The sequence below is a fragment of the Mobula hypostoma genome, chromosome 8 (assembly GCF_963921235.1).
Source record: "Mobula hypostoma chromosome 8, sMobHyp1.1, whole genome shotgun sequence".
Classification (NCBI taxonomy): domain Eukaryota; kingdom Metazoa; phylum Chordata; class Chondrichthyes; order Myliobatiformes; family Myliobatidae; genus Mobula; species Mobula hypostoma.
In genome coordinates, this window is record NC_086104.1 from 153712959 (window position 1) to 153728280 (window position 15322).

A 15322-nucleotide genomic window follows, 5' to 3' on the forward strand; every position below is an offset into this window, starting at 1 on the left:
AAATACAAGACTGAAGATGTTATATTTGAATGCATATAGTATACAAAATAAGGTAGATGATCTTGTAGTACAGTTAGATTGGCAGGTATAACGCTGTGTGTATCACAGAGTAATGGCTGAAAGATGATTGTGGTTGAAAACTTAATATCCAAGGATACACAATCTATTGAAGGGACAGGCAAGTAGGCAGAGCAGTGGCTCTGCTGGTAAAAAAATGACATCGTCTTTAGAAAGAGGTGACATAGGACTGGAATATGTAAAATCCTTGTGGGTAGTGTTAAGAAATTGCAAGGGTAAAAAGACCCTGATGGCAGTTATTTATAGGCTTTATAGGCCAGGATTTGGTCTACAGATTACAACAGAAGATAGAAAAAAAATGTCTAAAAGGCAATGGTCTTGGTTTAGTCGTAGTTGATTGGGAAAATCAAGTTGATGCTAGATCCCAAGAGAGAGAATTTGTGGAATCCCTCCAAGATGGCTTTTTGGAGCAGCTTGTGGTTGAGCCCACTGGAGAATCAGCAATTCTGGATCGGGTACAGTGTAATGAACTGGATACAATTAGTGAGCTTAAGGTAATGGAACCTTTAGGTAACAATGATCATAATAGAATTCACCCTGTAATTTGAGAGGGAGAAGCTAAAATCAGATGCATCAGTATTGCAGTGGAGTAAAGGGATGGACAAAGGCATGAGTGAGGAGCTGGCCAAAGTTGAATGGAAGGGGACACTAGCAGGATTGACGGCAGAGCAGCAACAGCTGGACTTCTGGGAGCAATTTGGAAGGCGAAAATAGATACATCCTAAAGGAGAGGGAATATTCTAAAGGCAGGGTGACACAACCATGTCTAACAAGGCAAGTCAATATCAACATCAAAGGAAAAGAGACGGCATATAATATAGCAAAAATTAGTCGCAAGTTAGAGCACTGAGCATTTTTTTTTAAATCAACTAAATGAACCACAAGGGAGGGAAAAATGAAATATCATGGTAAGCTAGCCAATAATATCAAAGAAGATAGTGAAAGTTTTTTTTCAGATAAAAAGTAAAACAGAGGTCAGTGTAGATATTGAACCACTGGAAAAAGATGCTTGAGAAAAGTAATGGGGGACAAAGAATTGGCAGATGAACTGAATAAGTATTTTGCATCAGTCTTTACTGTGGACACTAGCAGTACGCCAGAAGTTAGAGAGTGTCAAGGGACAGAAGTGAGTGCAGTTGTTATTACTAGGCAGATGGTGCTTGGGAAACTGAAAGGTCTGAAGGTAGCTAAGTCACCTAGATCTAATGCAGTGCACCCCCAGGCTTCTGAAAGAGGTGCCTGAAGATGGCTTAGTAATGATCTGACAAGAATCAATAGATTTTGACATGGTTCTGTAGAAGTGGAAAACTGAAAATGTCCCTCTACTCTTCAAGAAGGGAGGGAGGCAGAAGAAAGAAAACTATAAGCCAGCTAGCCTGACCTCAGTGTTGAGGTTGGAGTCGATGGTCATGCTTTTTTGTAGAAGAAATAAAATCATAGACAATTTTTTTAAATGGGAAGAAAATTCAAAAATCTGAGACACAAAGGGATTTGAGGGTCCTTGTGCAGGATTCACAAAAGGTCAAATTGCAGTTTGAGTCAGTGGTGAGGAAGGTGAATGCAATGTTAACATTCATTTCAAGAGGACTAGAATATAAAAGCAAGGATATAATGCAGAGGCCTTATATTTAATGTGTACACTACATCAGAGAAACCAAATGCAGACTAGATGATCGCTCTGTCAAACGCCCATGTTCAGTCTATAGGGCGATCCTAAGCTTCCTGGTGTATGTCACTTTAATTCTCAATCCTGCTCCCATTCAGATTTGTCTCTCTGCAACCTTTTCCACTGCCATAGTGAGATCCAAGTTAAGAACATCTCATCTTCCATCATGCAACTTTGCAACCCTCTTAAATTTTCTGCCTTGGTGTAAAACTGCTCTCTCGTCACTTCCCACCATTATATCTGTCTTTCACAGCTTTCTTAAATGGTCTTGGCAGCACTCAGGACTAATGTTGCTTATCACCTGCATGATTGGTTGAGTTCTTCCAGCTTTTCTATTTCAGGATAACAGCTGAGCTAATTTCTATTAGCTTTTCTGTAAAAGATAGGAAAAGCCAATCTGCTGAGTGGGCATCTCAGTCTTCAACAAAGCGATGAAAGGTGTCAATGTCAGTCCTTTCAAGTGGCACTTACCAATAATCTGCTGACCAACACCTTGCTTAAGTTTCATCAGGACCACTTATCGCCAGACCTCTTCACAGCCCTGATCCAAGTGTGAGGAAAGATTGACTGCCCTCCATTTTATGTGATCATTTGACTGACTGCAAAACCTAGGAGCCTGTACACTGAAATCAACGGCATAAATGGGAAGAGACTGCAGTGTCTGCTGCCCAACATTGCACAAAGAAAGATGAAAACAACAGGAATTCTGCAGATGCTGGAAATTCAAACAACACACATAAAAGTTGCTGGTACATCTGCTCTCACTCCATCCTCCTGCCACCCCACTAGGAATAGGGTTCCCCTGGTCCTCACCTACCACCCCACCAGCCTCTGGGTCCAACATATTATTCTCCGTAACTTCCGCCACCTCCAACGGGATCCCACCACTAAGCACATCTTTCCCTCCCCCCCCCCGCATTCCGCAGGGATCACTCCCTACGCGACTCCCTTGTCCATTCGTCCCCCCCCCCCCCAATCCCTCCCCACTGATCTCCCTCCTGGCACTTATCCGTGTAAGCGGAACAAGTGCTACACATGCCCTTACACTTCCTCCCTTACCACCATTCAGGGCCCCAAACAGTCCTTCCAGGTGAGGCAACACTTCACCTGTGAGTCGGCTGGGGTGATATACTGCGTCCGGTGCTCCCGATGTGGCCTTTTATATATTGGCAAGACCCGACGCAGACTGGGAGACCGCTTTGCTGAACACCTATGCTCTGTTCGCCAGAGAAAGCAGGATCTCCCAGTGGCCACACATTTTAATTCCACATCTCATTCCCATTCTGACATGTCTATCCACGGCCTCCTCTACTGTAAAGATGAAGCCACACTCAGGTTGGAGGAACAACACCTTATATTCCGTCTGGGTAGCCTCCAACCTGATGGCATGAACATCGACTTCTCTAACTTCCACTAATGCCCCACCTCCCCCTCGTATTCCATCTGTTACTTATTTTTATACACACATTCTTTCTCTCACTCTCCTTTTTCTCCCTTTGTCCCTCTGAATATACCCCTTGCCCATCCTCTGGGTTCCCCCCCCTTGTCTTTCTTCCCGGACTTCCTGTCCCATGATCCTCTCGTATCCCTTTTGCCAATCACCTGTCCAGCTCTTGGCTCCATCCCTCCCCCTCCTGTCTTCTCCTATCATTTTGGATCTCCCCCTCCCCCTCCAACTTTCAAATCCCTTACTCACTCTTCGTTCAGTTAGTCCTGACGAAGGGTCTCGGCCTGAAACGTTGACTGTACCTCTTCCTAGAGATGCTGCCTGGCCTGCTGCGTTCACCAGCAACTTTTATGTGTGTTACAAAGAAAGATGATTCTGGTTGTTTAAAGTGATGTCTTCTCAGTCCCAGCTCCTCAGGGCAGCATGCCAGGCAAAGCCACAGCCACCTCATCGGTGATCTTTCCATCATTCGATCAGAAGTACATCGGCTGCATGATGCTCACATCCTTTTGTAATGCCTCAGTCGATCTCTCATTGTTGCTGGTTGCAATCTTGGAACCCCCACCCATCATCAGCACTGTGGGAGTACTTTTGCCAAAAGAACAGCAGTTCAAGGTGTCAGCGTACCACCACTGTGTCAGGGACTGTGAGTGACAGGCAATGAAACTCTGACCCTGCCGGCACCACCCAGATCCCAATTAACAAAAGATTTTTTTTTAAGTTATGGTGGAACAGCATTAATTAGATCCTGGCTTGGGTAGAGTGTAGAAATTTGGTCACTCTGCTCTAGAAAAGCTGTGATAGAACAGGGGATGTCATAGAGAACATTCAAGGATCAGTGTGCATATATCACATGATGCCTCTATTCCTCCACAGCTCTCAAAAGTCTCATTGTATACCTCCATTGCCTTGGAGTTCATCCCCAAAGACAATATCTCTTATCTGGACTGAGTTTCATATGTCACTCTTCTGTCCGACTGACAAGACCTTCAATATCTTTCTACAACAAGGATTCACAACTTTTATGCTGTGGAGCCTTACCATTAACAAGGGGTCCGTGAATCTATAGTCTTAAGCTCCCAACAACATGGGCAAATTTTAGATCATTTTTATCATGCCCTTAAATACGTCTTTATCATTCATATACAGTCTCATACAAAAAAAAAACAAGAGACTAAATATAAATACAAGGTACTGTGGAACCCCACTAGCAACAACGTTCCCGTGACAAAAACAGTTGCTCCCAGACACCATCCCAAATTTTAGATCATAAGAGCTTTTAGTTCTGTGATTAGTTTGGCATGTGGGACGTTATCAAAAGCCTTGCTAATATCCATGTAGGGCCTCATTACGTGCACTGCCCTCATGCTCACAAAGAATCCAACTGCATCAGTGAAGAGTGGCCTTTTACTAAATTAATCCATGCCGACTATACCTGATTATCTGAGCTTTCTACATTGTGGTTTCTAAATCCATCAACTGATTTGCCTACCTTAAGTATGGCCAGTAAACATTTCCTTTTTAACCAATTGTACAATGCTTTAATCCACTGGCACCTCTCTCAAAACAATGGATACTAAAAGTTGAAAGAAAGAGCCTCTGCAATGTCCTTCTTTCCTTTAACAGCCTGACACTTCCACTATTATAAATTATGGAACAGTACAGGCCAGCACAGGCCCTTCATCTCACAATCTTGTATCAACCCTTTAACCCTTCTCCCACGTAGCCCATCATTTTTATTTCATCTTTGTGCCTATCTAAAGGTTTCTTAAATATCCCTAATGTATCTGCATCTACCACTAACCCTGGCATTCCATGAATCTACTCTACCCTTATACTTTCCCCCAAACGCCTTAAAGCTATGCCCTCTTCATTTAGCCGTTTCATAGGGAAAAAGGCACTGGCTATCTACACTATGCCTCTTATCATCTTATACACCTCTATCAAGTCACATCTCATCCTCCTTTGCTCCAAAGTGAACAGTCCTAGCTCACACAACTACCTCATAAAAACCACAAGAGATTGATGGAGGCAGAGTTAAGATGGTGCTAAACGGTGACTCCTTTTATTGCATGTTCAGAAACAGCTCTAGTTTCACCTTTAATATCTTCATTTTTCCCTTTCAGGGTTCTTTTGAAGACCCTGACCTGGAGTTACATGCAGACTTTGGTTCTTTGTGGGAATGAGATCCACTTACGGGGTTTCAGGACCAGCCATTTTTGTTCAGCATGCCAAGGGTTCGGCCTGAGAGTCCGGCTCGAATTCAGAAGCCTAAGATCTCAGGGCTCCGGAGATGGGTGGATCGTGGGTCAGTGTCATGGCAGGAGACTCGTATGTTGTCGGGGGGGCCAGAAAATCTTTTGCTGTGGAACCGAAGACCCAAGGTCTTTGCGATCTTCAGGCATAGAGCTCGTAAAAAGCAACGAAACGGACTTTTTAACATCATAAACCAGCAGGATGTTGTTATGTCTTATTAGGGAGAGAGAGAACCCGTGGTTTGTCGAATGCCGGATGAAATGCCATAGTCTTTGGGATAACTGCAAGGTCTGTATCTTTGCTATCGCCTAGCTCACGCTTTGCTTGGTAGCAGGTGCACTTTTTTTTGCTGGCGTGAGGGGGGATCGCTGCTTGCTGCCACTTACGCATGGGAGGGGGAAGCGGGGGGGACTTTGGGGTTCTCACGTTTAACTGGCGTTCATTCTTTGGGGCACTTCTCTGTTTTCAGGGATGTTCACAAAGAAAAAGCATCTCACAACATACAATGTATATTGTGCACATTCCTCTGACATTAAATTGGAACTCTGAACCTTTGAAACAATAGCAGAATTACCCCAATTGGCCCATCGAGTCTGCTCTGCCATTTCATCATGGCTGATCCATTTTCCTCTCAACTCCATTCTCCTGCCTTCTCCCTGTAACCTCTCATGCACGGACTCATCAGGATCCAATCAACCTCTACCTTAAACACACCCCATGACCTGGTCTCCACGGTAAACCGCAGCAACGAATTCTAGATTCACCATCCTCTTGCTAAAGAAATTCTTCCTGATCTCCATTCTAAATGGACATCATTCTATCCTGAGGCTGTGCCCTCCAGCCCTAGACTCCGTCACTACAAGATCTCCCGTCATTCTTCTAAATTCCAGAGAGTACAAGACCAGAGAACAAATGTTCCTTACTGCTTACAATACTCCAAGTGAGGCCTCACCAATGCTTTATAAAGCCTCAGCATTACATCCTTGTTGTTATATTCTAGTCCTCTTGAAATGAATGCTGACATACATTTGCCTTCCTTGCCACCAACTCAACCTGCAAATTAATCTTTAGGGAATACTGCACAAAGACTCCCAAGTCCCCTTGCACCTCCAATTCTTGAATTTTTCCCCATTTAGAAAATAGTCTATGCTTTTATTTCTTCTACCAAAGCACATGTCCATACACTTCCCGATGCTGTATTCCATTTGTCACTTCTTTGCCCATTCCCCTAATCTGTCCAAGTCCTTCTGCAGCCTTTCTACTTCCTCAGAGCTACCTGTCCCTCCACCTACTTTCATATCGTCCGCAAACTTGGCCACAAAGTCATCAATTCTGTCATCCAAATCATTGACATACAATTAAAAAGAAATGGTCCTAACACAGGCCCCTGTGGAACACAGGAACACCATTAGTCATCGGCAGCCAATCAGAAAAGGCTCCCTTAATCACCACTCTTTGCCTCCTGCCAATCAGCCAATGCTCTATCCGTGCTAGTATCCTTCCTGTAATATCATGGACTCTTAACGTGCTAAGCAGCCATCTGTGGCAGCATGTCAAAGGCCTTCTGAAAATCCAAGTACACAACATCCACCAATTCTCCTTTGTCTATCCTACTTGTTATTTCTTCAAAGAATTCCAACAGATTTGGCAGGGAAAATTTCCCCTTGAGGAAACCATGCTGACTTTGGCCTATTTTATCATGTGCCTCAAAGTACCTTGAAAACACATCCTTAACAATCAACTCCAACATCTTCCCAACCACTGAGGTCAGGTTAACAGGCCTGTAATTACCTTTCTTCTGTCCCCCTTCCCTTCTTAAAGAGTGGAGTGACATTTTCCAATGATCTCACTTTAAGGACTCTTTATCTCATTACCTCATGTATTCGTTATTTGTTGATATTTATTAATATTTGCATTTGCACAGTTTGTTGTCTTCTGCACTCTGGTTGATCTTTCATTGATCTTGTTATAGTTGCTATTCTCTCTAATTTGCTGAATATGCCCACAAGAAAATGAATCTTAGGGTTGTATATGGTGGCATCTATGTACTTTAATAATAAAATTTACTTTGAACTTTGAACAGGGTCAAGATTTCAATTATTCTGTTACTCTTAATGCACTTAGTGTTAGATTTTCTTTTTTATATCTTCCTTTGATTCTATTATCATCTCTTCTAATTTCACTCCCACATTTAGCATACTTTAAGCTTTCTGTAGCCTTAGGCTTTCAGTGTCTAAAATAAGCTTCTCTTTTTCATCTCACCCCCTTGTGCCTTGGTATTCAAAATAAGAATCTAAAACCTGAAACAAAAATCAGTGAATTCTAGAAACACTGGAAAAGTACAATTTGCCCATAAGACTCAATTCTGGTCTTACAGTACGAGATGCCAGACAAACAGCATGGCAGTCTCAAAGGTCAGAAACTGTAGCACAACAACGTATAGAGCCAAAGTGGGTAAACCAGTATGATACAGATGCCAAAATTCGCAAAGGTGCATTTATGGGTTTAATACCCTGTAACACTTTACCATTCATGACTTCCAGCTGTTATTGTATTTATTGTGTTGAGAGCTGATAAAAGGCTTTTTATATTTACTACAGCAGTTATGACAATGAGTCCTAGTGAAATATTAAACTGTCAGATGCTCAAAAGGAAATCAGATGACTTGAAGGACAGAAAACTACAGGTCTTCAGAGAAAATGCAAGAGTGGAGAAATCATTAACAGTTCTTACAAAGAGTCAGCATAGGTACAGTGTCCTGTGTTCCAATAGACAGAACACAGGATGTTACAGCACAGTACAGGTCAACCACATTGTGCCAACATTTTAACCTACTGCAAAATCAATCTAACCCTTTTCTTCTACATAGCCCCCCATTTTTCTATCATCCATGTGCCTATCTTAGAGTTTCTTAAATGTCCCTAATGTACCTGCCTCTACCATCACCCCTGGCAGAGCATTCCATGTATCCATCACTCTCTATGTAAAAAAAAAACTCTCCCTGACACCTCCTCCCTATACTTCCCTCCAACCACCTTAAAATTATGCACACTGGCATTAGCCATTTCCATGCTAAGAAATAGCTCTGGCTGTCCACTTGATCTGCGCTTATCATCTTCGACACCTCTATCACATCAGCTCTCATCCTTCTTTGCTATAAAAAGAAAAGCTGTAGCCTGCTCAACCTATTCTGAAACTCTAACCCAGGCAGTATCCTGATAAATCTCTCTGCACCCTTTTGTATATATTGAGATACAGCCAATCTAAGTTGAACGCAATTCCAGGATCACTTTATAAAATTGGATTAAATATTAAAGATTAGCTTTGTCACAGGAACATCGAAACATACAGTAAAATGCATTGTTGGTGTCAATGACCAAGATGTGCTGGGGGGGCAGCCCACAAATGATACCTTGCTTCAGGCTCCAGCACAGCACGCTCACAACAAAAGTTCTAACGAGACTGAAAGATTCAGCACGACGGCCCCAGAGCTGAGTGAATACTGTTATATGGATTGTTCTACATTGAGTATTGAAAATCATTCAGGGTTTCGACAGGGCCAACTGAAAGAAACCAGTCCAACAACTAAATGACTTTAGATTACAAATTAAGCAGAAACATTAAGAAAGATTTCTGTTCAAAAAGCAAAATGGTTCAGGGTTAGATGCACTTCCTGAGAGTCTGGTAGATGCAGATGGAACAGCATTGAAACAGAAAGTGAATAAATAATTCAAATATAGGAATAGGAGGTCAGTGATGAGGAATTCAACTATAGTGGTAAACATCAGCACAGACACTGATTAACAGTCAGCATCTGTACCAAACTACTCCAACAGATATTCAGAGCATTCATTTCACATATGTCCATCATTCAAACTTTGATCCTTACCCATTAAATGTTCTTTTATTTCTATTAATAAGGAAAGAGGAATTTTTCAACTGATTACTTGATTCCTTCTCCTCATCTTGCATTTATTAGACAGACATTACTTATTTGTAAATGAATATAATTGGGGCAACCAGGGGTTCCCAACCTCGAATCCACAAACCCCTTGCCTAATGATATTGGTCCATGGCATAAAAAAGTTTGGGAACCCCTGGATGATCCCAAGATCAATCCCTAGTATAACATCTGATATTTTTAAAGACAAATGGGGATGATAGAGTAAGACAGCAGTTAGTGTCAGTGCCAATGACCCAGGTTCGTTTCCGGTCGCTGTCAGTAAGGGTTTTGTCATGTTCCCTGTGACCACATGGGTCCTCTGGGGATGCTTCAGTTTCCTCCCCCAGTCCAAGGAGATATGGACTGGTAGGTTAATTGATCACATTGGGTCTAATCTGGCGGTTCGGGCTTGTTAGGCTAGAAGGGCCTTTAACTGTGCTGTATCTCTAAATAAAACAAAACAAATAACAGAAAAGCTGCTAGACTGTTGATCATTAATGGATGAGGAATGTTCTAAGAGACTCAGCATTGAGGAGATTCCTCCCGAACTGCCCTGGATAAGATAGGCTTTAGTTCCTTGTTTACCAGGCTGAATCGAAACAGCAGGAATGGGCAGTAAAGAGTGTCAAGTCACTGACACCCTTACTGATCCAGAACCTATCAACCATGGGAGCACAACAATTTACAGTACAGGTAACCCAGGTTCAATTCCGCCGCTGCCCAAAAAGAGTTCGTACATTCTCTCCATGACCGCTTGAGTTTCCTCCAGGTGTGCCCGTTTCCTCTCACAGTCCAGGGACGTACCGGTTGGTAGGTTAATTGGTCATTGTAAATTGTCCCATGATTAAATGGGGTGGGGGGGGAAATTGCTGGGCAGCATGGCTCAAGAGGCCAGAGGGGCCTATTCCGTACTGTATCTCAATAGGTAGGGTGGGGTGGGGGGATGGATGGACCTCTGCTTTAAATATCCTTGTCTTCTCAAAATCAATGCTAACATTGCATTTGCCTTCCTTACTACTGACTCAACCTGCAAATTAACCTTTCAGTAACCCTGCAACAGGATTCTCAAAACCCTTTGCACCTCCAATTTCTGACATCGCTTCATGTTTAGACAATAGACAATGTCTCTATTCCTTCTATCGATGTGGATGACCATACACTTCCCCACATTGTATTTGATCTGCTGTTTCATTGCCCATTCCCCTAATCTGTCAAAGTCCTTCTATAGCAAGGGTCCCCATGGTATTAGTTCATGGCATAAAAAAGGTTAGTAACCACTGCTTCTTCAACACTACCTGGCCCTAACCTATCTCTGTGTCCTCCACAAACTTAACAAAGCCATTAATTCCGTCATCCAGATCATTAACATTTAACGTGAGAAGTAACAGCCAACACTAGCCATTGCAGAACACCACTAGTCACTAGCAGCCAACCAGAAAAGACCCCCTTTCTTTCTGCCCTTTGCCTCCTGCCAGTAACCCCAGCCCCTATACAGGCTAGTATCTTTTCTGTAAACACCATTGGTTATCAGCCTCATATGCAACACATAGAAACATAGAAACATAGAAAATAGGTGGAGTAGGCCATTCGGCCCTTCGAGCCTGCACCGCCATTTATTATGATCATGGCTGATCATCCAACTCAGAACCCCGCCCCAGCCTTCCCTCCATACCCCCTGATCCCCGTAGCCACAAGGGCCATATCTAACTCCCTCTTAAACATAACCAATGAACTGGCCTCAACAGTTTGCTGTGGCAGAGAATTCCACAGATTCACCACTCTCTGTGTGAAGAAGTTTTTCCTAATCTCGGTCCTAAAAAGCTTCCCCTCTATCCTCAAACTGTGACTCCTCGTTCTGGACTTCCCCAACATCGGGAACAATCTTCCTGCATCTAGCCTGTCCAATCCCTTTAGGATCTTATACGTTTCAATCAGATCCCCCCTCAATCTTCTAAATTCCAACGAGTACAAGCCCAGTTCATCCAGTCTTTCTTCATATGAAAGTCCTGCCATCCCAGGAATCAATCTGGTGAACCTTCTTTGTACTCCCCCTATGGCAAAGATGTCTTTCCTCAGATTAGGGGACCAAAACTGCACACAATACTCCAGGTGTGGTCTCACCAAGGCCTTGTATAACTGCAGTAGTACCTCCCTGCTCCTGTACTCGAATCCTCTCGCTATAAATGCCAGCATACCATTCGCCTTTTTCACCGCCTGCTGTACCTGCATGCCCACTTTCAATGACTGGTGTATAATGACACCCAGGTCTCGTTGCACCTCCCCTTTTCCTAATTGGCCACCATTCAGATAATAATCTGTTTTCCTATTTTTGCCACCAAAGTGGATAACTTCACATTTATCCACATTAAATTGCATCTGCCATGAGTTTGCCCACTCACCCAACCTATCCAAGTCACCCTGCATCCTCTTAGCATCCTCCTCACTGCTAACACTGCCACCCAGCTTCATGTCATCCGCAAACTTGGAGATGCTGCATTTAATTCCCTCATCCAAGTCATTAATATATATTGTAAACAACTGGGGTCCTAGCACTGAGCCTTGCGGTACCCCACTAGTCACCGCCTGCCATTCTGAAAAGGTCCCGTTTATTCCTTGTCAAAGGCCTTCTAAAAATCCAAGCAAACAACATCCACTGACATTCATTTGTCTTCCTCAAAGAATTCCAACTGATTTGTCAGGCAAGATATCCCTTAAGGAAAACAGGCTGACTTCCGCCTATTTTATCGTGTCCCTCCAAGTACCCTGAAACCTCATCCTTCTTAATGGACTCATTATGGCCTCTAAAAGCATAATAAATGTGGGAGTAAAATTAAAAGAGAAGATAATAGTAAATCAAGAGGAGTGAAAAATCAAAGAAAACCGAATGCTCTGCTGTAAGTGTATTAGAGCAACACAATAACTGAGGAAATTAATCATTCCATTTATAATACACTCATTATAAGCCTTAAGAGTCTGATATCCTTTAGCCCCATTAATTTCCTTAGCACTATTACATTGAGTTCTTCACTTTTATTCATCTTCCCTCTGTTGCAGACAAAGGGTCCCAGAGTATTGTTGAGGATCCCTACCAACCATCCCACAATCTCTTTGACCCAATATCGTCAGGAAGGAGGTACAGAAGCATTAGGACTAGGACTGTCAGACTGGATAATGGCTTCTTCAAACAGGATATGAGACTAATGAATATCCTGCCACCACTGAGGTCTTGACACTAGGGATAGCAAGATGTTTACTGTTTACTTGGGCTGCGCTTTACTACATGCATTTTGAATTATATTTTATTAATTTATTTTTAATATACTATTTTAGTTTATGTGCTGTGCATGATATTTGTTGTGCAGGTGCACTGTGGTCCGAAGGAACATTGTTTCATTTGGTTGCATATATGTACAGTCAGACTGCATTAAACTTCAACCATGTTGTAAAAGAGCAGGGCTATAGTGATAAAGTGTATAGGTCCCTTTATACCTTGCTCTTCCTGGTACTACCTCATGCACCAAGAACTGAAGTGATCTGTAAGGAAAGTATGAAAAACAACGAAGATTTTCACTGTACCTCACATCAGCATATGTGACAAAAATAAGCCAATGTCCAATAAGTTCAAATGGGAAAAGTGTGAAAAAAAAGATCCACTATAACATACACAAAATACTCAGGTCTGGCAGCATCTATGTAAAGGAATAAAGAGTCATAATTTTGGACAGGACTCTTCATCAGCTCTGGAAAGGAAGAGGGAAGAAGTCAAAATAAGGTGGGGGCAGGGGAAGGAGTACAAGCTGGTAGGCGGGTAGGGGAGGGGATGAAAGTGAGAAGATGAGAAGAGATAGCTGGAAATGGTAAAGGACTAAAGAAGGAATTTGTTAGGAGAGCAAAGTGGATCATGGGAAAGGGAAGGACGAGGGGCATCAGGGGGAGGTGATGGGCAGGTGCGGAGAAGAGAAGGGATAAGAGTGGAGAATGGAAGAAGAAACAAAATTACTGGAAGTTAGAGAAATCAATATTCATGTCATCATTTGGAGGCTACCTAGATGAAATATGAAGTGTTGCTCCTCCAACCTGAAAGTGGCCTAATCATGGCAGCTGAGAAGGTCATGGATTAACATGTTGGAATGGGAATGGGGATTGAAATTAGAATGGTTGGTCAGTCGGAAATTCTGCCTGTTGCATACGGAGCAAAGGTGCTCAACAAAGCGGTCCTTCAACCTGCATTAGGTAGAAGACGCCACACCAGTTCCACCGGATACTGTAGGTAACCCCGACAGACTCACAGATGAAACGCTGCCTCACCTGGAAGGACTATTTGGGGCCCTAAATGGAGGTGAGGAATGCGAAGGGGCAGGAGGAGCACCTATTTAAGTGTAAAGCACTACGCTACCATGCCACAATTCAATTAAGAGAATATTACAAAGTGAAACGCTTATTTGCATGGCTTAAGAAATTTTTCTGCCACAAGCTCAAGCTAATCTTTCTTTCAATATCTGTAATGTACTTTAGTATTGCATTCATTCCTTCCACTGAGGGTCAATCAAGTCGAGTACAGCTAAACTCCCAGGAGTCTCGTAAAGAGAAAGAGATACCAGAAACAGGACTTCATCAAATGCATACTCACGTGATGCAAAACGTGGACCCGATATGCTCCTTCACCAGGCTTTCCATCGTGTACCACATTACCTATTAGGTCATAGGTGGTGTGTTTGTGCACAGCCTGAACCTCTTCGGACAGGTATTCTCTTAAATCCACATTCCTGAAACACATTCCAATAAGCATGTTCGTTTTATAATGCTAAATCCTCATTACCCGAAAGGGATAGGGGAACTGACAGTTGGCGATCCCGGAGTCTGACACTGGAGTTCAGGGTCCCTTCACTGGCTAGTCCAAGGGTAATACCAAAGGCTGATCGGAAGTCTGGAAGTTGAAGTCTAATGGTTGAAGCCTGGGGTCTGGAGACTGAAGGATTGCGCGTGTGGGTGTGTGGGTGGGAGGGAGTGAGAGCAGGAGGAAAGTGGCTTGTTTTACTGGGGTTTTTTTGTTTCTTGTATTCTATTTTATTGTGTTTTGTGTTGTTCTGCTGAGCATGTTACATCAGTGCTGGAATATGTGGTGCTACTTGCAGGCTGCCCCCAGCACATCCTTAGGTATGTTGGTAGGTAATGCAAGTGATGTTGTAGAAGCCATGCATCTATATTCTGTCTGTATTGTATTTTATGTTGCATGTTTATTATGGGTAGTTAGTCACGTGGGTTGGGGCGTGGTAGAAGCGAAGAGCATAGACACATATTTATGCTTTGTCTTTGGTTTAGTTTGGGTAGAGCTAGGGAGTGGGCAGGGGGGTGATTTTTTTTTGTTGACTGCTTAAATATACTTGGCTTAAGTATGTCTGAATACGCTTGGACTGTTTATTTTGTTACACTGCTGGTTTTAGTTTTATTAGCTTTTATCATTTCAAGACTGTTTGTCTTTGCTGATTTCTCAATAAAGGAACAAATGTACTTCCTTCGACTTTACAACTTGTTGTACTGTTGTGCATCACAATGCAGTATCAACCCACATGCTTAATGCCTGAGCGGTTTTGGTTTTGGTTTGGTTTTCAACAAGCATATTTCACTGTTTGTTTCGGTGAACATGAAATCTGAATCTGAACCTCATAATTCAAGCTTGTTCCGTTGTGTTTACTCAACACCTGGTTGGCTCCCAAAGTATTGCTTCACCCGGCATTTCCAACATTTTTCGTTTTCATTTCAAGTTTCTACACTACATTAGCTGACATCAGCCAAGCTGTAGATGAAATGTTACAAATACTTTAGCACATCCAGCCCAAGAAAAGCAGAATGTTTGTGCTTATGGCAAGTCACTGACAGACCACGCGGGGAAATCAGATGAGGATTTGGTTTAGCAAAAAGTTTACAGATA

The 15322-nt window shown here is 42.7% G+C and overlaps 1 protein-coding gene across 1 annotated transcript in view; it reads right to left on the minus strand.

Annotated features, from left to right (window-relative positions):
* usp39 (ubiquitin specific peptidase 39) overlaps positions 1 to 15322 on the minus strand; it is a 54345-nt gene that overhangs the window by 4484 nt on the left and 34539 nt on the right. Inside the window, exon 11 of the mRNA XM_063057120.1 lies at positions 14021 to 14156. Within this exon, the coding sequence (XP_062913190.1) occupies positions 14021 to 14156 (136 nt within the window). The remainder of the gene's footprint in view (positions 1 to 14020; positions 14157 to 15322) is intronic.